The sequence below is a fragment of the Mya arenaria genome, chromosome 1, assembly GCF_026914265.1.
Source record: "Mya arenaria isolate MELC-2E11 chromosome 1, ASM2691426v1".
NCBI classification, from domain to species: Eukaryota; Metazoa; Mollusca; class Bivalvia; order Myida; family Myidae; genus Mya; species Mya arenaria.
The window spans coordinates 55844606-55870192 of record NC_069122.1 but is presented as its reverse complement, the minus strand read 5'-3'; the positions used below and the strand labels follow the sequence as shown (position 1 = coordinate 55870192).

The 25587-nt window shown below is 35.9% G+C and overlaps 1 protein-coding gene and 1 long non-coding RNA gene across 11 annotated transcripts in view; one reads left to right on the top strand and one right to left on the bottom strand.

Annotated features, from left to right (window-relative positions):
- Positions 1-25587, top strand: part of LOC128236936 (uncharacterized) — a 49807-nt gene that overhangs the window by 21117 nt on the left and 3103 nt on the right. For 3 of the 10 annotated variants that reach the window (XM_052952107.1, XM_052952144.1, XM_052952126.1), the window contains 12 exons: positions 6630-6717; positions 12075-12424; positions 12846-12973; positions 13715-13896; positions 14323-14433; positions 17794-17988; positions 19174-19411; positions 19843-19957; positions 20494-20682; positions 20956-21788; positions 23274-23426; positions 24304-24441. In XM_052952107.1, coding sequence (XP_052808067.1) covers positions 6630-6717; positions 12075-12424; positions 12846-12973; positions 13715-13896; positions 14323-14433; positions 17794-17988; positions 19174-19411; positions 19843-19957; positions 20494-20682; positions 20956-21788; positions 23274-23426; positions 24304-24441 — 2720 coding nt within the window. Of the gene's footprint in view, positions 1-1051; positions 1221-6629; positions 6718-7053; positions 7072-12074; positions 12425-12845; positions 12974-13714; positions 13897-14322; positions 14434-17793; positions 17989-19173; positions 19412-19842; positions 19958-20493; positions 20683-20955; positions 21789-22012; positions 23427-24303; positions 24442-24746; positions 24794-25587 lie in introns of those variants that run through there. The other 7 variants (XM_052952077.1, XM_052952085.1, XM_052952099.1 and 4 more) reach the window with 6 other exon arrangements.
- On the bottom strand, positions 9728-10974 carry LOC128236991 (uncharacterized). Its single transcript, XR_008261472.1, has 3 exons — positions 10920-10974; positions 10149-10276; positions 9728-9842 (listed from the first exon to the last, which is right to left on the bottom strand). It is a non-coding gene; the product is annotated as an uncharacterized LOC128236991 (long non-coding RNA).

The following is a 25587-nucleotide window of genomic DNA, read 5'->3' as shown; positions in this document are numbered from 1 at the left end:
AATATTAAGTAATTGTTAAAGGTTGTTAGTATGAACTTACACACACAAATGGTTTGATGCGAGGCAGTCACATTACCATATATTTTGTGTTAGAACAAACTAACAACCTTTAACTTCTTAGTGGTCTACATACCATTGTGAAAGTAGCCACCGAGTGAGCCGGTTTTTCAACCGGTTCACCTGATATTAATCAATGGCGGTTGACTGCAGATTTACTGAAATAAACGTATTGACAAATTCTAAGTATGCTGCCTTTTTATTAGACAAAACTATGTTGACCACTTACATATTAGTATATATTACGTATTAGACCCTTTTGTTGTTCAAACGATTTAAAACTCATTTTCATAACCTTCACTCTCGATTAATACGGCCAAAACATGAACGTAAGACTCTTCACGAGTTGATGGAATTAAAATATCCAACACAGCCCTGACGATTCAATTAAGATTAACTTAAGGTGTCCGTTTTAACGTTTGCAATCTGGTTTCCCAGTTGCATTGTTTACGCTACGATGCAACAGGGATACAACACACGACAGCACGAGCAATTGTAAGCGTTAAATGAAGACAGAGCTGGTCTTAGTCTGGTCTGTGTCTCTAAGGACATTCATGACATAAATTGAGTAAAGTGATATATCCTTAAGCCGCACTTGAAATAAGGAATTATATTTCATTACAGTGTTTTGTTAAGAAAAAAAACACGTTTTGTTAAGTAATCTTAAATAGATATCCTACTACTTGTGAAAAGCGTAACGCGAAACCCTTTAATATACTTAATAGACTTCAAATGCAAATGCATTAATAACAAATTTGATTTAAGTGAGAAATTAAATCTTGTAATCTTAGCGGCGGTAAGCGCTCCCGGTTAGCATTCACTTTAAGAGTAACACGTTAGAGATATGAATTAGGATTTAAGGAAATATTCATTCTACTATCAGGTCCTGTCAATGAGGTTGTTTAAAAGTTGTTAAACCCAAGTTCTGTTTATTTACATTTGAGATATGCCTATAGTGAAATATGCTATAATCTTTCAATTTACTAGACCGATCGTCTGAAAAGCCCAGGGGTCCTAAGTTCCTACCATGTAAATTGTGCATCCAGTTAAAAGTCAACAGTGTTTTTAAGTGTTAATCGCATGGGTTATGCTTTTTAAAAGAAGAAGAAAAAATATTTTTATAGTTTTTATTATTAGTAAATTTTGGATTTTATTATGAAAAGGTGAGCTATTTGTTTCGTGTTTTGTATAAACATTATATATTTTACAACGATTGTGAAGAGTGTTATAATATCTTATACTTAGTCACTCCCGTTGGCACGATGTTGCGCGAAAGTGTAATCGTGTGCTGTGGGTGAAACCGGGGTACCTGGAAGAAACCCACTTGTGCGGCTTGAAGACTTCTAACCAAACTCATATATACCCAGGGCGGGAATTGAACCTGGGTCATTTAGGTCACGAGTGTGCGCTAACCGGACAACATTTGTTTTGTTTATCAAAAACAGTTTGAAATTATTAACAATAATCGTTTTAAATGAAAACTAAGCTTAGGTTTCCAATTTTTTGTATTGTTATCCATTCCAATGAGAAAAACAAAGGCACACTTCTTCGATTTCAGTAAGGAAAACCATGTAATACTGTTTCCATACAACACGTAAAAAAGGCAGACTGTTTCAAATTTAATGTAGAAAACAATGGCACACAATTTCCATTTTAAAGATGAAAACAATGGCACACTGTTTCCATATAATGCAAACAACGAAGGCGCACTGTTTAAAAAACAATGAAGAAAACAAAGGCACAATTTCAATTTCAATGAGGAAAACAATGGCACACTGTTTAGATTTCAATGAGGAATACAAAGGCACACTATTTTGATATCATTGAGGAAAATAAAGGCACACTGCTTCAACTTTAATAAGGAAAATAAAGTCACATGGTTTCCTTTTCTATAAGGAAAACAAAGGCACAGGGTTCCATTTCAATGAAGAAAAAAGGTACACTGCTTCTATTACAATTTGGAAAACAAAGGCACATAGTTTCCATTTCAATGAAGAAAACAACGGCACACTGTTATTATTTTAACACGGAAAACAAAGGCACACTGTTTTGATTTCAATGAGGAAAACAATGGCACACTGTTTTGATTTCAATGAGGAAAACAATGGCACACTGTTTTGATTTCAATGAGGAAAACAAAGACACAGTGCTTCAACTTTAATAAGGAAAACAAAGTCACTTGGTTTCCTTTTCAAAGACACACTGTTTCAATTTTAATGAGATAAACAAAGGCACCCAGTTTCCATTTCAATGAGAAAAACAAATGCACACTGTTTCAGTTTCAATGAGGAAAACAAAGGAACACTGTTTCAATTTCAATGATGATAACAAAGGCACACTGTTTCAATTTCAATGAGGAAAACCAGGGGACACTGTTTCAACTTCAATGACGAAAACAAAGGGACACTGTTTCGATTTTTATGAGGAAAACAAAGGCACACAGTTTCAGTTTCAATAAGGAAAACAAAGGCACAAAGTTTCCATTTCAATGGTGAAAACAAAAACAGTGTTAATGATAAAAATAAAGGCTCACGGTTTCAATTTTGATATGGAAAAGGCACACTGTTTCAATTTCAATGATGAAAACAAAGGCACATCGTTTCAATCTCATTGAGGAAAACAAAGGCACACTGTTTATAATTTAATGATAAAAACAAAGGAACACTATTTCTATTTTTTAATGAGGAAAACAAAGGTACACTGTTTCCATTTCAATGATAGAAACAAAGGAACAATGATTTCGTTTTGAAAACAAAGGCAAACTATTTCAATTTTAATATAATAACAAAGGCACACTGTTTCCAACTCAATGTTAAAAAAAAAGAAACACTGTTTCTATTTAAATGAGGAAAACAAAGGCACACAGTTTCCATTTAAAGAATGAAAACAAAAGCACACAGTTTCAATTTAAATGAGAAAAACAAAGGCACAATGTTTCCATTTAAAGAATGAAAACAAAAGCACACAGTTTCCATTTAAATGCGAAAAACAAAGGCACACAGTTTCCATTTAAATGAGAAAAACAAAGGCACACAGTTTCCATTTAAATGAGAAAAACAAAGGCACACAGTTTCAATTTTAATGAGGAAAACAAAGGCACACAGTTTCAATTTAAATGAGGAAAACAAAAGCACACAGTTTCAATTTAAATGAGATAAACAAAGGCACACAGTTTCAATTTAAATGAGATAAACAAAGGCACACAGTTTCCATTTAAATGAGATAAACAAAGGCACACAGTTTCAATTTAAATGAGATAAACAAAGGCACACAGTTTCAATTTTAATGAGGAAAACAAAGGCACACAGTTTCAATTTAAATGAGGAAAACAAAAGCACACAGTTTCAATTTAAATGAGATAAACAAAGGCACACAGTTTCAATTTAAATGAGGAAAACAAAGGCACACAGTTTCAATTTAAATGAGGAAAACAAAGGCACACAGTTTCAATTTAAATGAGGAAAACAAAGGCACACAGTTTCAATTTGAATGAGATAAACAAAGGCACACAGTTTCCATTTAAATGAGGAAAACAAAGGCACACAGTTTCAATTTCAATGAGATAAACAAAGGCACACAGTTTCCATTTAAATGAGAAAAACAAAGGCACACAGTTTCAATTTAAATGAGGAAAACAAAGGCACACAGTTTCAATTTAAATGAGAAAAACAAAGGCACACAGTTTCAATTTAAATGAGGAAAACAAAGGCACACAGTTTCAATTTAAATGAGATAAACAAAGGCACAAAGTTTCAATTTAAATGAGAAAAAAACAAAGGCATACATTTTAAGTTTCAATAAAGCAAATAAATGCACATGGTTTCCATTTCATAGGAAATCAAAGGCACTCTTTAACCATACAATGAGAAAGACAAAAGCACGTTGCTCTTATTTCAATATGTTACAATGGTACACTGTAACAATTTCAAGCAGGAAAAAAACCCTGTTTAAATACCATAAAGACATTCCAATAAGGATAACATAGACACCCTGTTACAGTTTATGCGAGGAAAACGAAGGCACACACTTTCAACGTCAATGAGTAAATCAAAACCACACTGAAACTTCAACAATTGCAAACTGTTTCCTTTGCAGTGAGGAAGACATATACTTTCTCGGTACCACTGATTTTGTTTTCAACAAATTTAGTTTCTTTTCAAATCGAAAGTTTACTGTTAATATTCAAGGAAATAAAGTAAAGCGAATCGAAGCAATAGCGATGAGGGAAATCCACGCCATCCCTGTACCATATAAGAAGTAAATATAAAGGTTTAAACATTAATAAACTTAAATCGTTCTGCTTTCTTTTCACTGAATAAAAACGAAGCCATTATTTTTTCCGTTTTTACGAGTAAGAAAAGAATAAAACGAAACAAACGGTTACCGTTCCAAATATATTCAGTAGGTATTGCAACGGGGAAATCTTTTTCATTATGACCCCTTCTTATAAGTTTTTAAAACAAATGCGCATCAGTGGGGTTCAGCTCGATGTATCACACTTACGTTTAAAATAACAAAAGGTTAACCAGTCCATAAACGAATTATGTTTATGATTCCTACTTGAGTTTCGGAACGTTTTAGTAAAAATGGCATTGCGTTCAATGAATCAAACTTAGGAGGAAAGCAGCAATGGTATAAATTCAAGACAAATGTTATAATGACATGGGAGGAAAGTGGGCGTGGTCAGGGCGCATGTCCGACATAATTCTATATATCGTGTTTATCAATAGTTTGAACTCATTGTTATAAGCAAACATCTTCTTTGAATAATAAACGATGTCAGAGGATTTTGGTAGCTTTATTTGTAAAGACTTGTAAACTAATCTGCTATCAGGCGCGGGTCGTCGCGAGAAAGTCTCATCTTTACATAAGACAGATACAATGGCACTATAAAGACTGACTGATATAGCTTTTAATCTTTAATAGAAGAGACGGGTAGCTTTTGTTTGGATACCAAATTATTCTCAATACAGGGTGTTAAATTACCTATCTGCGTGAGGGTTTCTTGCGATAACTGAAATTAATTTATCTCCAATGAGGACTTGATGTCCCCGGGATAAGTAAACAGTGTCAACTCTTCGTACATAATGACGTGTTTATATCATGAAAGGGAATGGGTTTCAATAGTCAATAATTAAGATCAGAGATAGGAAACTTCTGCATTTTCATATAGAATTTAAAGCATTAGTGTAAACTTCTTCATTTCTGAATGAACTATAGGCTTTTGTGTGAAGTTATTTAAGAGGCTTCAAGTATCGGAAATCAGAGGTGACAACAAATCATGTACATCCATTCAAACCCAATCATGTTTTCCTTTATATATGCAAGCTATGAATGCAGATATATAATACACAAAATAAATCTTTCTTACTTAAATCCTTAAATGTCAATATATTAATTCTCATTGATTGCGTTTATTCGACAGAAATTAAGTAGCGTTAAAGCTGCACTCTCAAAGATTTACCGTTCTGAAAACTTTTTTTACTTTATTTTTGTCTCGGAATGAGCCAATTTTTGGTTAAATATCTGCAAACCGGTGGTGATATAAGACTGCTGACTAAAGATCAGATCGATCGCAGATTGTCATATTTCCGTTTGAAAATGTATGTTTTATGACAGAAAGCGTTACTTACGGTTTAAGAAAAATCAATACAACCTCAATTTTTGACCTTATTGAACTGATTTGCTTTTGTCAGCAGTCTGATATCACTGGTTTCCATGCTTTTTCGCATAAACTAGCTCATTCCAGGACGATATATATAAAAAAAATGTCAAAACGTTCAATCTGTGAGAATGCAGCTTAAAGTACATCAATGAATGCATCCGATGGTGCATCACTGTAATAGCTGTATTCAATAACCTGATCAGTTTAAAGGGAGCCGTCCATGTTTTGTAAGGTCTCACATCGAAAGCAATAATTAAATGGGATATTTGAACAACGTGCTTGTAGATGTGACAACACACCATCACAAGTTTAAATAAGATCTCTAATGTTAATGATTACTTTGAAATATGTTAGAAAGTACTTGACTATGCCGAGATGCGCTAGTTACGCTTTTGAAAATTGAATGACTTAAGCCATGTATTTACGAAATTCTGTTCAAATAAGTAAACGCAAATGCCTATTTGGTGTTTGTTCAAGTAGGTAAAGAAACTCAATTTGAACACCGTAAATAATCTGTGGATACGTCCCTTTAGCATTTATCAATGTCCTCGTACGGTCTCCATACAAGCAATAGATTTTCATCTAACGAGCTCTTACAATGTTGTGTTTAGATGTTGCAGCTAATTCTGTTAATGGAATAACTTGATAACATTCCTCTCACAAATGCAGTCTCGCTGTTACATGTAAATGAGGACAAGTCTCGAAATAAGCTTTAAACGCTAAAGGATTTAATGGCGGTAAAAATAACATTACGCCGCCAAGAAGCACTTGAGGTTTCATAATTTCCTGCAAAAACAAAATCACGTCCAAATAAATAAGGACACGTTTTAGTCTTTAGGTATTATTCTTTTATCAAACATGCATCGATTAACCTGTTCTTCTAAACCGTCATGTTGTCCTATTTCAGCGGTTCTCGTGGATATTGTTAAGAACTGCGCTCACGTTAGCACGTACCAAGATGACGTCATCATACGTCAAGGAGAAAGAGGGGACAGGTGAGTACCCGAAGTATTTGTGTAAACGTTTTGATAATTAAGTTTGTTTAATTCATATTCATTATGTAAAATAACGAGATATAGTCTTAAACAGAACAATACAATAGTTTTACACCAGTATGAATACATTTTGATGGTGATATAGTAATTTTAAAATGTTTTTAGTTATATTGCAAACATTAGAACTACATGTTTTGTCAACATCATTAAAAAAGGCTTGTGTTACATTTTTGTTGCCTTCGGGATTGGTTTCCTGTAGTTCATTTTTTTTTGTAAAATATAACTTTTACGTGCATTTGAAATTGTGCATTAGTGCTTTCTTTCTAAACAATTCAGTTACTTTGATGACTTCAGGTATAGTATAACAGTGCTAGGCATGAGAATTGTGCTTGTGTTTGAGGACACAATAATAATAAGCGTATATGTTTGTGACAAATGCATGTTATGGAGGAAGAACGCTATAACTGATAGGCAATATTCGAGTTACTGTCGGAAACTGACGTTCGTCTCCGTGTCTGATAAAATCAATCGGAACACCTCGGCCAATATTCAACATAATTGTCCATCTCGAAGCTTGCCGGAGGTGACCGAGTTGTTACGATTGTAATGAAATAGAAAGATAAATCAGCCGATTAGTTATAACAACTGTTTCGGTAAATTTCTGAGAAGATCGTCAGACAAGCCCCCCTAAAAAGTATAGAATATTGCCAATACGTTATGTTGCGTCTGTACCTTAAATCGCTGATTGTGAGCTTATGTAACATTGCATGCCAGTATTTTGATTGAAAATGTGCATTTGAATATAGTATATGTAACGGAGATCTCGGGTAAGTTTGGAAATTCACGTTTGGTTGGGCGCCATGTATTTTGTGACTACTCCAAATCTAATTAAACTTTTCTCTGTAAATCTTGTCATGAGAATTGTTATAGCTTTCAAAACTGTTGGCAGTATATGTTAAATAATACAAAAAAGACAGATAGAAATTTTGTGGATGTTTTGAATACACTTCTCGTTCAAAAAAAAAATGACGAAACCAAACAGTTTTATTCCAAAAAGCTTTTCGATGTAAGTCTGTTATTTCTTTAATTAAAACAAACGAGTTTAGGCCAGTTTTCGTTTCTTTTTACATTTACATATACATGTATGAGCTAGATTTGGAGTAGCCACAAGAACTCACTGTTCATTTTTGTTCACAGCATTTGTGATTAACTTGTGTTTTATTGTCGAGTCAAATAACACCTTTATAACAAATGAGTTTTCTATTTGGTAAGAACGTGGTTGCTTGACAATGCACACTGTACATTATGGAATGCGATTACCGACACTGTTCTCACATTGTTTAATTGAAAAATAACAAAAGAATGGGTTTTTGCACGCACACAAAGTTTTATTTCATCCTTGAATACGGTTTCATATTTTATTAATATTTATAGCATTATAAGGTTTTGTTTAGATAACAAATTGATTTGTAATACGTATGTTAATATTACATGTACACGCAATGTGAAATAAGTAGATAGTTAATTAAGAATAGAAATTCATGATTGTTTAGTTAACCCGACCTTTATTCATTTATTGTAAATACAAAAGGATTCGAAAGAAAAGAAAAAATACCCAAACAATTTAAACAAACAGCTTTGATATAGTGTTTATAGTAATAAATTTAGTAACTTTCGGAAAGGACGATTTCGCCCGATGTCAAGCGCGATGTGTTACGATTTATGGCGTGAGACCACAGTTATTTTTACTATATGTTTCATATAGACACTAACCTGGCTTTTGACTTTATACACACCCCAATTGAAAAACAAGGACATGGCATCTCTAGAACAATTCAAGACACAAAATATAATCACAAGAAAACACCATGTTAACCATTGACCCGACTGTCAAAATTGAGTTCAAATACATAACCCTTCCGCCAGGGAGTCAATCGGCTACAAACAACTAATTTTCAGACTTCCACAAGCTATGATTTTTCCAATATTTACATTGAAAACTATCAATTTCTGCAATAGAGTGTCAACTTCAGTCAAGTTCTCTGCAAAAAGAACATTTTTTGCTTCTTTTTCATTCAATTTTAATAAAATATTGATACTTGAACACAAGCACTCTTTGTTTCTGTATTCACATCCGGATCTTGGTCAACGGGGGGCAGATAACTGTGGTCTTGAGCCTATTTAAGCAACATTTTTTCAGAAACAGACTTCAAAACTCCTATAGTTCAGCTTCAGGCTATATGCAACACATACTGAAAGTTTGGCAATGATATATCAAACACTAAATGAATGAGACAAGTATTAGCACCTGTGGTATTTTCATAAAAAGCAGAAACAGCCATTTCCCTCAAATGTTAAGCCGCAAACCTTTGAAGAGCCATTATTTCCTTATGCATTGGAATAATTTGACCAAGTTAAGTTTTCCTTGTAGCTTTTAATGGTGTCTATAGAACAGCACCACAAAACTGGCCTGCCTACTCTTTTAAGATTTTTCTAAGCAAAATAAGGTTTTTCCACTTCATCGGCTTAGTGTTTTATATAAAAAATGACATAGAGCCCAACTGAAATGCCTCAACTTGTCAAAATTTTGCTTTTCTGGTCCACTTATATACAAAGGTAACAGAACTGTTCAGTTTAACACAAGAAATTTAGTGATAATGTGTTAATAGACAGTCTAAACAACACTATATGCCAAATTGTTGGCTTCCGGGACAAATGGCGCAACAAAGGAAATGGCAAAAAACACACCAAAACTTAAAGATTCATGACAACTGCTAGTGTTTTCATGTATGAGGTGGCTACATGATGTAGAAAATGCAGAGATAGCATTATTATGCCCATTTTTAAAAAAAATTTACTTTAAGAATCTGTTTTGAAGGCTAGATTTGGCATTAAATTCAGAGTACAGCACTTCACTATTGTCTATAAGATGCTTATTTACACCTGATTTGCTATAAATCTCACTCATTGGAATCATTTACACACAAACAAGCACTACAGAGTTGACTAACATCTTCATTCTTCTGAAATATTGGATTCAGAGCTGCATCTCCTGGATTCAGATTGCAGGACTACCGCCTGGGGAAAAGGCCGCAGCTAACTGGAGCTTATTGGCACATCATGATCTGCAAGCAAGACACAAAAGCAATGTTTTACACAAATAAAACTATCTGCCACTACTGTTAAAGTTTGAAAAAGGCCTGTAAACACTCATTTGAGGCATACACAACCTTTAATATAGTCATAAATGTGATAAATATGCAGAAAAGTTCATGAATTCAAAGATTTTCAGGACAAATTTAATAGAATATATAGTCTTTTGGACATTTTGCAATCAGTTTTTAACAACTCAAAGGTAAACCTCATCTTATTGAGTACCCAGATGCATTTTGCAAGCATTCAAACCAGACATGCTTAGAATTTCTTCTTACTTGGAGATGGTATTCCTTTCTTGAAAATCCTTGCCGAGAGCCGGTATGGAAAACCACAGAGACCACAGTTTTACCAGCACTGGTTCTTGTCCTTGAAAATTCCTCTGTGGCTACAGCAACCAGGCTGGCTATTAAAATAAGCAATAAATTTGGGTTTTTAAAACATTTATACTGTATTAAGGTTGTGTTTTTTAATGCATTAAGGGAAAAGGCTCTATTCTTTATGAAAGCTGCTCACTTTTTATTTATTTTGCCTTGAGAAATGTCAAGTTTTTCAATGAATAAATTGAATAAATGAATGAATTAATGAATATATATGAATGATTGATAGAATGAATTAATGAATTAATGAAAGGTGGCATTATTTCTTAAAATTGGGATCTCATTGTGTTGCTGTGATTGTTAAAGTATATGTTTTCTTGTCCATAAGCTGAAAATCATATGCACACTAAATAAAACATCATTCTGCATCCTATGTGCAGTAAGTTTTGTTTAATTGCTTATAGAATTTGCAATTATTGTAATGTTTGCTTAAAAGAGCAAACAAAATGTGTGAATAGATGCACAATACAGACCAAAGACTGATACAAGTCAGCAGTTTCATTAGAAAATAATATTATTATTAAAGCCACACCAGAAATGATTGACAACATGAAAGAAATTCATTTAGGAATGGAACAAACAGTCTCAATGGGCTTTTATGACCAAACTGTCTCACTTTGTACTTCAGTTTGGATACCATTTTCTAATATATTATCTTGAAGTACTTACAAATTACAGCATGTTGGCAAACACCAAATACAGCTTGGCCTCTGGTGGGCAGCTTGGTGGGGGGGGGGGGTCTTCAACAGACAGTTCCTCCTGGGTCTGCTTCCTATGTTAAAAAAATCCCTCCATTTATACTTTGGAATTGAAAGTGAGGCTTTCATTCATTAGTTACCATCATTTGGAACTATTTCCAAACATTAAATTGAAAGTGAAAGTAGTTTTTTTTAAAAATGTCAAAAATATATAAGAAAATTATATATTATTAATTTATATTATGTAATATAAGATTTTCACATTTCATACTCAAACACCAATATTCTATGGCTAAGCACTGTCAACTGGCCAAATTTCAACCAGATAGCTGTATAAATTAAGAATTTATAACAATTTAAAATAGGCCACCCCTCCAAAAGCTTCCTCTATATCAGGCGTGAGACCACAGTTATTTTTACTATATGTTTCATATAGACACTAACCTGGCTTTTGACTTTATACACACCCCAATTGAAAAACAAGGACATGGCATCTCTAGAACAATTCAAGACACAAAATATAATCACAAGAAAACACCATGTTAACCATTGACCCGACTGTCAAAATTGAGTTCAAATACATAACCCTTCCGCCAGGGAGTCAATCGGCTACAAACAACTAATTTTCAGACTTCCACAAGCTATGATTTTTCCAATATTTACATTGAAAACTATCAATTTCTGCAATAGAGTGTCAACTTCAGTCAAGTTCTCTGCAAAAAGAACATTTTTTGCTTCTTTTTCATTCAATTTTAATAAAATATTGATACTTGAACACAAGCACTCTTTGTTTCTGTATTCACATCCGGATCTTGGTCAACGGGGGGCAGATAACTGTGGTCTTGAGCCTTATGCAGATATTTGCCGATGTATTAGCTTTAGGTGGTGCAGGGCAGAAAATAGATATTTTACATGAATAAATCATAACGCTTATATGGAATTATAACATTAAGATTTACTGGTTCGCAGATAGCTTTGAGAACTATTTTTTAAATTTCTGTATTCATTTTTCATAATTACGTGTATCAAGAGAATAAAATAAAAATACTCATCGTTACACGGTTTGGAAATAGTTTTTTTATTATCTTTATTTTTTTGCTAAACACTGCTTTCAATACCACTTCAGTTTCTACATAATACTTCGCGGGTCTGTTTCGGTCTACATAGATTCGAAACTGACGGGTGAGGGTTCTGAGGATATAATGGAGCGCCGGTCCGCTGCGAATAAAAAAAGGGCCAAAAAGCCTCCAAAAGCCCCGGAGTCAGAGGAATCTGTACTGAGCGGTATGGAACATGGTTCTGTTAACTCAGGTGAACTTCCGGAAGTGTCGCAAGCGGGAGGGGTGGAGGGGCGAGAGAAGGGAGCGACTGGAGCAGAGGAGCAGGAAGAGGAGGCGTCCACATTGTTGAAGCAGCCGATCAAGTTACTGGCACCGATTGACAGAAACAAGTTTGGGAAATTCATAGTGAAATACGGTATGCCATTTATAGACTCACGTTTAGTCTATAGTCTTACCAATATCGCTAAATCGTAATGACTCGGATTTTTCTAGGATCCTAGAATATGTTGATCAACATTCAAATATTTATAGTTTAGGGTTGTTGTATATTTAAATAGCCACGGAATATCTGTTGAAATGCAATTGCTAAGGATTGTTAACATGTTTTCTTGCATTTATGCTGTATGAACGCAGTAGGGCACGCGAGCAAATTCCATGAAGCGCGCTAGATATAATAAACCCACACGACTAAGAAATATGGTACCTTTGATAAAAGTCAAGTTTTGCAATATTTATATTGAGCTGTTCAAATAGTAGTCACAAGTGGTTTGAATTTCTCAATTAACCTTTAACCAGTCACGTTATTGCCTTCAAACATATCGACCGTTACGTTTCAGGTCAAGGCGGATCGTTCGGCGAGGTAGCTCTAGTGGATTCGGCTAGTTTCCGCAACGCCACCGTGGTCACTGACGAAGACACTGACCTTATGGTCATCGATCAGGAATTGTTTGACCGATCACTTAAGGTAGGAAACAAGTTAAGCCCTGACCTCTGATTAAAAATGCAAGCAATTGCCATGGATACGCATTAGTCTCTGGCTAGGATACCGATCTGATGGTCATAGATCAGGAATTAAAGTTAAAACTGATAAACTGTTTAGTAAGATGACATGAATTACATTTCGCTCAGCCCACTCCGCCCATTCTTAATCATTAAGGTATTAATCCATGTCATCTTACTGACTCAGAATACAACCTTGGGTTTAAACCAGTCAGATTTAATACGGACATGCCCGACCGCAAAATCTGACGCAGGGGTTGTGTATCGGATGAGTGGCAGTGGGCGGACCTTTAAACAGCCGCGAACAATGATTATTTTAATGATTTAGCGTAGTACTTAATTAATGCCTATCTGCAATTTCATTGGCTGAAAATATAGGTTGTATTCTAATGTTCATAAGGCATGCTTATATGCTCACAATTGTCCGTAGGAAGTCAATGATGAATAGCCATAAGATTAACTTAAGTTGAATATTGAAAACGTCCATCGAATGGCAATCTTGCCAAATAGACGCAGTTTGTTGAATGTTTCCAATAACCAAATAACCGTTGACACATTTATGAAACTATAGAACTTCTGTTCACATCGTTTAGTTTTGATTTATCAGAGTCGCTTCAGTTATTATCTTTTTATTATTTGTTTCTCTTTGGAAGGCTTCACTCAACTATTGTGACTTACATTTTGAGGTTACATTCCACTATTTCAGGCCGAACAAGAGGCAAAATATGCGGAGATTCGAGAATTCATCGACGGACACCCGTTCTTCAAGGACATGAGTTCGAAACTTAAGAAGCTGATGGAGATGAGCATCAGGAAGGAACGGTACATCTTCGACACAAATATCATCCGTCAGGGGGATCCTGTAGTTGGCCTGCATTTCATCATAAGGTATTACAGCGGGCAAAATAGTTTAATGATCTGCCTTAATGTGGTGTTACAGTTTGAATGATGACGTCATATGCATGGAACCCGTTTTCAAACAGCGTAACTTCAGCAAATTTACTCAATGAAAAGTGGGAGAATGAATACATATCCTTACGTGAAAAACTATATTTCAGATGAAAGGGCACGTTCGTGTCACAATAAATATATAAGTTTGATGGCAAACCTTACATTTCCAATTTATGCCGGTTTAAGGAATGTCCATGATACTGTTGAATTCTCACATCTACAGCTTACGTTGTCACATTCACACTAGACTTCAATACGACGGGTTGGGTATGCATTTACCATTGCAATAATATTTTCTTGACAGTTGTCGATATATAATGTATATTTAGAGTACACATGTATTATATTACACCTTCTTTACAGCGGCAGTGCAGACATCAGCATACAGCCAAAGAAGCACCAGTCGCAGTACCCGCATTTATGGCCATTCGAAGCAGGGGTTGACCAGATAGCTATAGAGTTTGAACATCTCAGGTAAGCAATGACCTTGATATTTCAGGCATTCGAGTACAGACTAAATAAATGCACTAGTTTGTTTGGCCGAAATATGCATTGGAACTAGTAAATGTTTAATCAAATGATGCATGCGGACTGCTATTCGGCATGAATGGATGTTCAAAACTGGCGTGGACAAATGTAACCGGGTATACAATGTATATACCGGCACTTATACTGTCTCGCTATAGAGCTAGTTTTTATAGCGACTCGGTAGAGTGTCCGCCTGCAGAGCGAGAGGTCGTGGGTTCGAACCCCGACAGGTGCACATAGCAATTTGTGCAGTCTGTTACACAAATGACCATGTACAGTTTGAACATCGACGCGTGTGTATACATGTTCCAATAAGTGTTCCATTTTTCATTTTATAAAATTTAAAACATACCATTTTTTTAAAGATTTCATGACCATAAGAAAATTTTCTCCTGAGAAGTTTCCTTTAACTTATTTTCACGAAATGCCAATTAGGGATTGATCCCATTTTTCGCATGCAATGCTTAAATATTTCTTTAAAAAACAACGTTTAATAAATATGTATAAATAGAAATTTTGTTTATGTAAATCTGAGAAAATCTTGGCTTTAAAGACAACTCAGACACAGGAAGTAAGTATACTTGCACACTGAGTAGGGAATACGTACAGACAATGCACTATAAAGCCCAAATTTCTCAAAACTTCTTAAGAGGAACTAGTTTAAGAAGCTCACATTTCTTACGTCATCTGGAGTTTACTAAATAAAAAGGAGCTTTTTGTGATTTTCATAAGAATACTTTCCTCTTCAGTCTGTAAACATTACACAACTATACTTAAATATAATGATATATAAAAATAGTGCACTTAGCTTTATCCTGTTAATAAGACTTAAGATATTTTGAGAAATTGGATCCTGTGGGTTGGATGTCATTTTATTTGTATTTTAGTATAGAACGGGTTAATGAAATTTTTGTTATTTGTCCTACTGTTTAGGTGTATCATGGCTGTATATATACATGCTGCTGGCCTTTGGGTTTAAACCAGTCAGAGTTAATACGGACATACCCAACTTGATTAAAATTCTTGACATTGTAGAATCCAAAAAACTTCGTACCAAAAAAAACGTTCACTTTCATCTTAAATGAAAAAAAAAAAACTGTGCGTAAATTTGATCAAATAGAGTGAAAGTATAACATACAAAGACCCTTTTTACCCACCCAGTTAGAGTAGCTCGTTAGAATTGATTCATTCTATCCGTTATTTACCTTTACTTGTCCTCAATGTTTACCCTATGTTTTAAGAGGTGACACTGCACCATTAGCGATGTTTACCCTTAACAAACTAGTTCAGGAGATAAGGCCAAGAAAAACAAATCATTAAGGTTTTTTACAATCTAATGCGATGTTTATTATGTTGTTTTAAAGATATATTTGAATAAATATTACGATACTATATGATGATGAGTCGATGGCATATTTTCATACGTACGCTAAAGATCAGCAGCCAATTTGATAAAACTTGAATAACTTGTCCGTAGATTACCTTTTGGTTAGTTTGCACGTTTAAATGATTTGATTGGTTAATTTTCATTATTGGATACATATTGACCAATCAAAAATCATTTTGGCTAAATTAAACCAAACCAAAAAAAATACCATTTTTATGCCATTGGCTGAAGGTTAAATCTATTTGTTAACCTTTTAAAATACGCGTTGACTAATAAAGAACTTCTGTGAGTCCTTTTCACACGAATGACGATAAACCATGAGAGAAATGCATGTAAAAATTCAACGCTCCTCAACTGTTCTTAAATTTTCCTGCGAACCTTTATTTTTAACCTAATTTTTCTTGGCCTTATCGCTTAGTGTATTTATCTACTACCGAACTTTACCTATTGAATGTGTTGATTTACAAATTATTTTTGCGTAAACTATAAATCTCAAATGAATGAACTTTTTGAATGCAGCTGCAAACATTCTTTTATGTTGGAGCGCATTAGGAGTAAATAAAATATATGACTTGAGATCTTGATTTGAAAACAGATCTGTTTATCAAATAAGAAGAACTAGTTCGTTTTAATTTCGCTAACATTGAGTCCACTTAGGAGTACCAACACCTGTTTTAAATATTCATTCTTTCATACAATTGTACCGTATTCGTTTAATAATTGGAGCGGGTTATCTTAGTGTTTGTTAATACTCATGTTAGAACGGTATCAGTAAGCAGAGGTCTTACGAGCTCATTGCAATGTTATTTCAATCAAGCTGCGCTGTTTTTTTTTCAGGGTAATCTTAACACAAAAAAGTGAATACATACAACTCTTATGATTGAAATCACACCACAATTGCTCTTCGCGCTAGTAATGTATATTTTTAATAAGTCGGGTAGCGGATTCTTCTTTAGAACAATGGACAGGAGTACGCAGCTCGATATAGATACTAAGAACCGAAACTCGTGGCAGTTTAGACATTTTGTGATCAGGAAATAAGCTGACAATTGATAGTTTACCTTTAAGGTCGATAACTCTTACTTTATCATACAAGGATAATAACACTCGATATGCCACTGTTAAATAATCAACCCTTTAAAATTGTTTTCTCGTCAAACAAAAACAACACTTACGTAGTTGGAGAGGTCTGGCGATGTCAAATGACACAGCCAAACCCTTTATTTGATAACGAAAAGTTTAATAGAACACTTGAACTAATAAATAAAACACCAAGTGAGTAGGAACTTATTAACCTATCAAGGTGAGTGGAGAGCTGGACGATAATGCCACGATTCCACAACATACAACAATAGTTTTTACTAATACATATTTTTTTTCTGTTCCTATTATCTATCAAAGTGTATCTAAAAGCATCTGAAGCCAAAATATCAGCATCGGCACCAGATCGCTCCATTAAAACCACAGACACAACTTCAAGCACCATGGTTGTTTTTACACTAAAGTATGTCAACCAACACATCCCCTGCATCAATGCTTATTTTCTATACTCCCTCTACAAAGGAAAGAAACCCCAGCGTGTAGTTTGACACGTCCTCTATGTTTGCCTTTCAGCGAAAGTACGATGGTATCTCTGTCTAGATTGAAACAAAATAATTCAGGAACATTAACTGTTGTTTCTTAACCATGTACATTGTAAGAACAAGAACAATAGTTAATAAGATACATTATTGTACCATTTTACCACAGGAAGGCCCGTTTGGCCGCCATGAAACCATGCAGCAGTTTGTGGACCAATTCGTCTTGGAGGAACAATCCAGATGTCGACATATTATTGAAACACTTACTTGTTGGTACTTGAAGAAGCAATACATCATGCTTATCGTAAAATATCAATAACACTTAAAAGATAACTTCAGGGAGGCGCGCCGAGCCGCCATCATGCGGAAGTATGAGGATCCCTCCGTTTGGGAGACGAAATCGGAAGAGCTTGTTATTCGGCGGGAGCAGGGCTACGCGGCCATTGAAAAACACATGAAAGAGAGCCACATCAGCTTGTGTTCCGTGCAGACACGAGAAGTCCTCGGCGATATTGAGTCGCTGATGAACCTCGGGTGAGTAATACTGACTACTGATTATTAAGTACTGATTAATGAGAAGACCTCTATAAATACGAAGGAGAGCCACACCAACTTGTGTTCAATGCAGACACGAGGAGTACACGGCGATATTGAGTGGCTGATGAACCTCGGGTGAGTAATACTGACTACTGATTATTAAGTACTGATTAATGAAAAGACCTCTGTAAATACGAAGAAGAGCCACACCAACTTGTGTTCAATGCAGACACGAGGAGTGCTCGGCGATATTGAGTGGCTGATGAACCTCGGGTGAGTAATACTGACTACTGATTATTAAGTACTGATTAATGAGAAGACCTCTATAAATACGAAGGAGAGCCACACCAACTTGTGTTCAATGCAGGCACGAGGAGTGCTCGGCGATATTGAGTCGCTGATGAACCTCGGGTGAGTAATACTGACTACTGATTATTAAGTACTGATTAATGAGAAGACCTCTATAAATACGAAGGAGAGCCACACCAACTTGTGTTCAATGCAGACACGAGGAGTACACGGCGATATTGAGTCGCTGATGAACCTCGGATGAGTAATACTGACTACTGATTATTAAGTACTGATTAATGAGAAGACCTCTATAAATACGAAGGAGAGCCACACCAACTTGTGTTCAATGCAGACACGAGGAGTACACGGCGATATTGAGTCGCTGATGAACCTCGGGTGAGTAATACTGACTACTGATTATTAAGTACTGATTAATGAGAAGACCTCTTTAAATACGAAGGAGAGCCACACCAACTTGTGTTCAATGCAGGCACGAGGAGTGCTCGGCGATATTGAGTCGCTGATGAACCTCGGGTGAGTAATACTGATTAATGAGTACACCTCTTAAGATATGAAGGAGAGCCGCACCAACTAAAGTTGCTCGGTAATATTGAGTCGCTGTTGAATCTCGAGTGACTACAACTCCCTTCTGGCTACCAAGTTCCTGTGTTAAATACACTTTAACGAGAACCACTGTGGTCTGGCTTTCCTGGCTTTGGTCAAACATACACGAAAAAGATGTACATGGATGTGGCATTCCAAAGATGTATTGATATTTATGTCATTTACAAAAAAGCTGCAAAAACAAATTTTAGCATAAAAACTGTCACTCAAAGTCGTGTGGTGGATATAGTAGTCTATATAATACATTTGAATGTTTTCGCACTGCAGGACTTACATCCAGACGGTACGCTGCACCTCCGACACGCACTGTTTTGTCTTGGACACCAAAAACTTTGAGCGGCTCGTTTCCAACCGGAAGGCCAATCCAACCACCATGGACGTCATGCGCGAGTACGTCAAAAGCAAGCTAGCTACCCGCATGCGCATGAAACAAGCGGACCTGATTCCGTTTCTAGGATACCTTTTTCAGAAGCTGAATGAACAGATGCTACCTCAGGCTAAAAAGGTGAGGAAAAATATCCCTTTCATTTCCTATGTAATGTAAAAATACGACATAAACCGAAACATCAACAACAATGCAAGTGCTCTAATGAGAAGGCTATTTATAAGTTAGGAGCTATATAAGAGTCGGTGGTTCCGAAGATATTATTCATGATTTCTGTTGATTTTAATTAGATCTACATACAATCGTTCCTGTGACGCCAACGTCGGTTATACGTCGATCTGGACTGTTCATATGCATGCTTCACCGCCACAGTGTTAAGAGTGGTTTATTGTTTTGTTGTTATATTTTCATTCTAGGTAATTTGAAAGCTCAGTGCAGACGAAGAGAAGAGGGGACCAGTACAAGCATTTTCTGGAAAGGAAATACGATAAACTTTCCTGGGAGGGAGTCACTATTGTATTTTTGGTTAACAATGAATGCTTGTGTTACAGGTAGAACCGTTCAAGATGTCTAAATCCATCCCCGGGGCGGATGAGGAGGTAGCGCACCTGCTGCAATACTTCCGGGAGGGACAGGATGTTATGTTGCTGAAACCAATTGTGCCAGGTAAGAAAAGCAAGCAACAAGTTAAATTAACGACAAAACTGATAATATTTTTACTTTAACCGATACTGTCATCGGCATCCTTACATTTACGTTAAAGATGAATCATGTTGTGATCTTGTTGTAACTTAAATGAAGCAAGAATATCTTTAATAGTTTTCTCAACCTTTGTAAGAAGTACTGCAGATGAAAAGTGTGTCCATGAAACATCTACCGTAAACTAGCACAGTAAAGATTTTGAATAAAACAACAAGGACATCAACAACGTTGGTGACTTTATCAAGGTTCTGACCAAAAGACCCACTGGTTTATACTTATTTATGTTAGCCCGATTGTTCAGACAGCTGGCAGTTGTTGTTAATCACACTGAAATCCATCTTCTGGACAGAAATCAGTACTGAGTCCTTTTTAAGAGGCCATGAGAGAGTTCTCCTGATAAAGATCTAACCAACGATCTTCGGGTGTAGATAGGGAGACTTATCACAATACCACTCTCACTTGGGCAGATAGCATGCTTTATGTTTGTACATCTATTGTAGGAGTCGTTTACTATAAGGAGCTTATGCACGAAAAGGCGAAGCTGCGCGCTCAGCAGAAGATCGCTTCCGGTAAGGCAGGGGACAGCATCAAGCTCGGATCAGTGTACAGGACGCGCGTTAATCGGAAGCCACGTAGTATCGCGCAGATTCGGGAATCCCTTCAACAAATGATGGAAGCGGAAGTTATAGGTTTATTTATACTATGCAATTGTATATGACGAGTCTTTGACACAGTGTATCCAGTTTATCCAAATAGTTGACTATGTCATACTAAAAGCTATTTTAAAACAAATATGTTGTGACGTCTGCTGTCAGAGGTATACTTTGCACTCCATCCATTGTTTTTTTTGGTTTGATTTGAAAAAAAATACTTGTACTTTAATATAAGTACTGATATAACTTTGGCGAATTATCAAGAATCCCGTATTCTTCGTTTCACAACCCGTTTTTCATTTATTCTAGAAATGGAGACCAAGAAATTCCGCAAGAAAAAGCCAAAACGCAAGAAGTCTCCCAAATCTCCTAAAAGCGACCGACACCATATCTTCAATGTCCAAGAAACACCCAGAACGCTCATAGGCAGCGAGAAGGAGAAACAGGACAATGGAAAGCCACGCCTTATGGGATTAATGGAGGCTTTGCGAAAATCTGAGAAATCCGATGCCCAGGAGCCAAACTCTCCTGGTTCCGATCTTCCTCCGCAGCTTATGGAGTTTAAAGGGGCTGCAGTAGGTTCCGTGGACGCCTCGGATGCGGAAAATCAGAGCGAGGCTAGAGGGCGACAGGTTCCGCCAGTGTTTATCACGGAGGCATCTAAAGCGGAGATTCAACTTCCTGCTATAAGGGAAGAGAAAACCCAAGAAGAGATTATCTTGCGCGGCGGCAGTCCTACTAAAACGCCGTCTGCGTTGGACACTAGTAGGTCAAGGTTTGAAAAACCCGCGACCCCAAAAACTCATCGAACTGATGCCTCAAAATCGCCTAGACCGCACAGTATTAAAGACAAAACATCCCGGAAGGGTAGTGGTAAAGGTAATAAAAGGAGTAAATCATTAAGCAGCACCCCGACGCCTAAACCTGATGCCTACAATACTGAAAGCAGTCCAAACGCTCAAAACGAATACTCAAAAGACGCAGTCCCGACATTGCCGTTATTAACTGGAAGTCAGACTAGTCTAAACCAAGAAGGAGTGACAGCGCGCACGGACGATACAACCGGAAGTAGTAACAAATCGCAAGGTTGGCAGACGGCTCTCCGGTTTGTGAACGAAAGGGTGCAGGATCGACTTACTAAAGTAGGTTTACATGTTTTTTGTTTTTTTGAAAACTTACTTTAGGTGTACTTTATTGTAAACTAAATTATAAAGTGTAAATCACTGTAGTACAAATATATAATTAACCATATTATAAAGAAATTTATTGTTTAAAGTGACACCAGTATTTTTCTTGCTTTAGTTGAATGCGTTTGGTCATGTATTATCGTAATAATATTATTATTATTTTATGCGTTTTACATCAGTATGATTTCGGGGTAAGTCGTGGCTAAAATGTTTATTTCTTGGTATTGGTGCAATGCTTTATGGTATAAATGCTTTCTACATGTAGAAGAGCTCTTTTCAGTGGGACTGATTCCATGTGATGTTCTTTAGTGTTTTCGCTTTATAATGTGGACATGTTCTTTGGTTTCTTGCATTGATTGTTTAATGTAAGTCTGCTGTGACGTTTTAAGAAATTATTATATTTCTCTGTTTGGTTTGGTGATTTCAGAATGTCTTTGTTGTTTTTTTCATCCTTCTTTTTTATAATTTCTTACAAAACTAAACCATATACAAAATTGTCAAATGAGATTATTTTAAAACATTACATGTTCACATCTTTTAAGATATTAAATAATCATTAGGTTATTGAATAAACATGCATTTGATATCATTTTGTAATACTATGTCTTTACTGCACCGCATTAATCACGCCTACTAAACGCCAGCTCCACCACTTATTGGTGATTTAAGGAAAATGAGCTGTCGACACTTCCGTAGTGCAGCGGTGTCTTCTTTAGTTTGTACACACGTATCTGCTTTATTATTCGATGGACATATTTTGAAAATCGGAGAATGTGTTACCGTGTAAAAACACTTGTCTTACAATTGAGTACGATTTCGTTTCATTATTGTGCTGTCAGGACAGTTGCACACATTGATATCTGTCTGCAATATAACTACACTCCAGTGAATAGTAACACAGTAAGAACGTACGGACGTGTGGACAGCTTATTTTCATTGCACCACCGATGAGTGAGAGATGGCTTTAAGTAGGCGAATGAAAGCCTTATATGCATACTACTATACGAGTATATATCTTCACACTGTGTAGTTGCTCATGCACACTGTTTATATACAGGATGGAGATCATTATTGTTTTCGCCATAAACATACGGTAGTTTTGATATGAAATGCTCTAAATTTTATTTGAAAATCATTGAAACCTGTTTTTTTTTTCACATCGCATCGTTTCTTGTTTACTTTTTAATTTGAATTTTATTGCTTTTGACAGTCACATGTTACATCATTATTATATTCATTTCTAAGACAAAGCGGCGTAGTCAAGCGCTGTCCTACGACAACACTTGTTTTGTTGAATTTCGAAAACCCAACAAATGAATTTCAATTTGAAAATGATTCAACATAAAGAGCACTATTAACGATTGAATGTGCTTAAACGCATGCAATTTGAATAAGTTCATTGTAGCACATTTTGACTGAAACCTGTTTCCTTGTTTCCAGTCTCTTTTTGAGGAGAAGTCTGCCTACAAGGACTACGAGACAAGCGAAGGCTCCCTGAAACTGCTGGAAAACCGAATACAGGCCTTCCACATAAAGTACGGCATGGGACAACGAACCAAGAATCTCCCGCCATTAAAACGATATAAGCTCGATGTGAGTGTTGAGAAATGTTTACTGTGATAAAGAAATATAATATAATTATAAAATAGTTCACATTACATTCATTGAATATATAGTTGCTGACTGTGAGACAGTCAACCGAGTCCTTGCTGGAGAATTGCAAAAGAAATGCTAAGCTTTAAGGCGATCAGAGACTGACTTTTCATTGAATATACAATAAATTTATAGAATGTCATTCAACAGTAATGTTCGTTTTTTGTTTACTTTCGAACGGAAATCGTACTCGATCTTAGTTTAAATTGAAATTATCTTAGTGTCCTAATTTCAGTAATTTGTTTACATATTTGTGTTAATTCATAACGTTAAGGGAAAAAAATGAAATTAACTTGTTTCCATTTGAGATGTTTATACAGATTGCTGTGATTACTATTAAGATCTTTTAATATAACGGTCACATGAGCCTTATAGGTCAGGCCGGCGAGTCAAATCGTTGGACAGGGGTTCAGGGTTAGTGATATCATCTTGAAATTTATTCATAACTTACACAGAACTCAATAGTCTGGTATTTATTTTATCCATGCCCTTATACAGTCCGACTAGGTACTAGCCCTAAGGTGATGAGTCAAAGTCGTACGACCGTCATGTATGTTATCCGCCGTCGCTAATTTAGTATTACAACACTCACTCCTCAAACTTCTTAAAGAACAATACAATCCTTTTTGTATAAGCTGATAAACAAACTATGTTTATTCCACAGCCAGGTTACGACCCGACACCAGATGAACGATTGGTAAGTCGTTCGACAGGCGTGTTCGTATTTCACCATCGATACTGTAGTAGTGTTGCACTTAAAATGCTCAAAGAACAATGAAATTATTTGTGTATAAACGTGCCATATCTTTTTCCACAGTCGGAAGTCGACCCAAAGCCAGGTGGGCGAGTGAAGGTCATACGACAGGCATGTAGATTTTCCAACGCTGAGTACCTGGTGAAGGACCACAGTCATATTAGACACAAAATGGTAGATGGGGGTCTAGAGTTCAACCAGGTATGCACTATAGTTTGTTTGCACTGATTTAGATCGTCTGATTTCTTCTGAAAATTACCTCGTCGTTGATTATGTAGGCGTATACTCGCGTCGTGACAATTTGTACGACCAACCAACGACATAAAATACATGAATTTCTAAAGGGAAATAAGTTCAAACATGTAAGCCAACAAATCATTATCATGCTATCCAATGATTATCTTGATTTCAAAAGAGCTGTACGCATTCCATTTATTCCATGCAATCATGTATAACATTGCCAATGGTGCTCATGTTACATATTATTATTAATATTGACATATCAGCAGGCTTACAGCCATAGAAAGGAGTCATTAGCAAGTGTAGGGACAAGGTGAGATGTGGAGGAATGCGGCTAGATTAGTTTTGCTCCTTATATAATATATCCCGATATATGGGCTCCTAGTTAATCGTCATTTTCTCAACACCGGTATAAATTCTCATGATTTTAACAGACCCCATTATTGCGCCCAATTAACAAATCCAAACAGTTGTTCCTTGTTATATTTCCATACCTCTTATGTATTATTTCCAAATATGTGCCCCTTATTAATCTTCGACCCTATATATTTGAAGTGTTCAATGAAGCCAGTATCTGCGCCCATATCACTAATCACAATAAGTCGTTGCTATATTAACAAGGCAGGAAAATAACTCCTTGTTCTAACAAAACCTGTATATTTCTGAGAGTGGAAGCGCAATTCGCTCCTATTATTAGACCTGGGTTTTGGTTATTGTTGGAACTAACTTCGAAGGCTTGTCCTTCACAATATTTTCCAAATACTGTGTATTTGTTTATTTATACTTGATCCGATATTTGATCCTTCTTTACTAGACGAGTTATGTGTGCCACTTGTTTTCAAGGTCCGATTTTGCACCTTTTTAAGAGACGAGATATGTGAGCTGTGTGTTTACAAACATCCTATATTTGCCCCTTGCCTATGAAACGAGAAATGTGAGCTGTGTGTTTACAAACATCCTATATTTGCCCCTTGCCTAAGAAACGAGAAATGTGAGCTGTGTGTTTACAAACATCCAATATTTGCCCCTATCCTATGAAACGAGATATATGCTCTGCGTGTTTACAAACATCCAATATTTCCCCCTTGCCTATGAAACGAGATATAT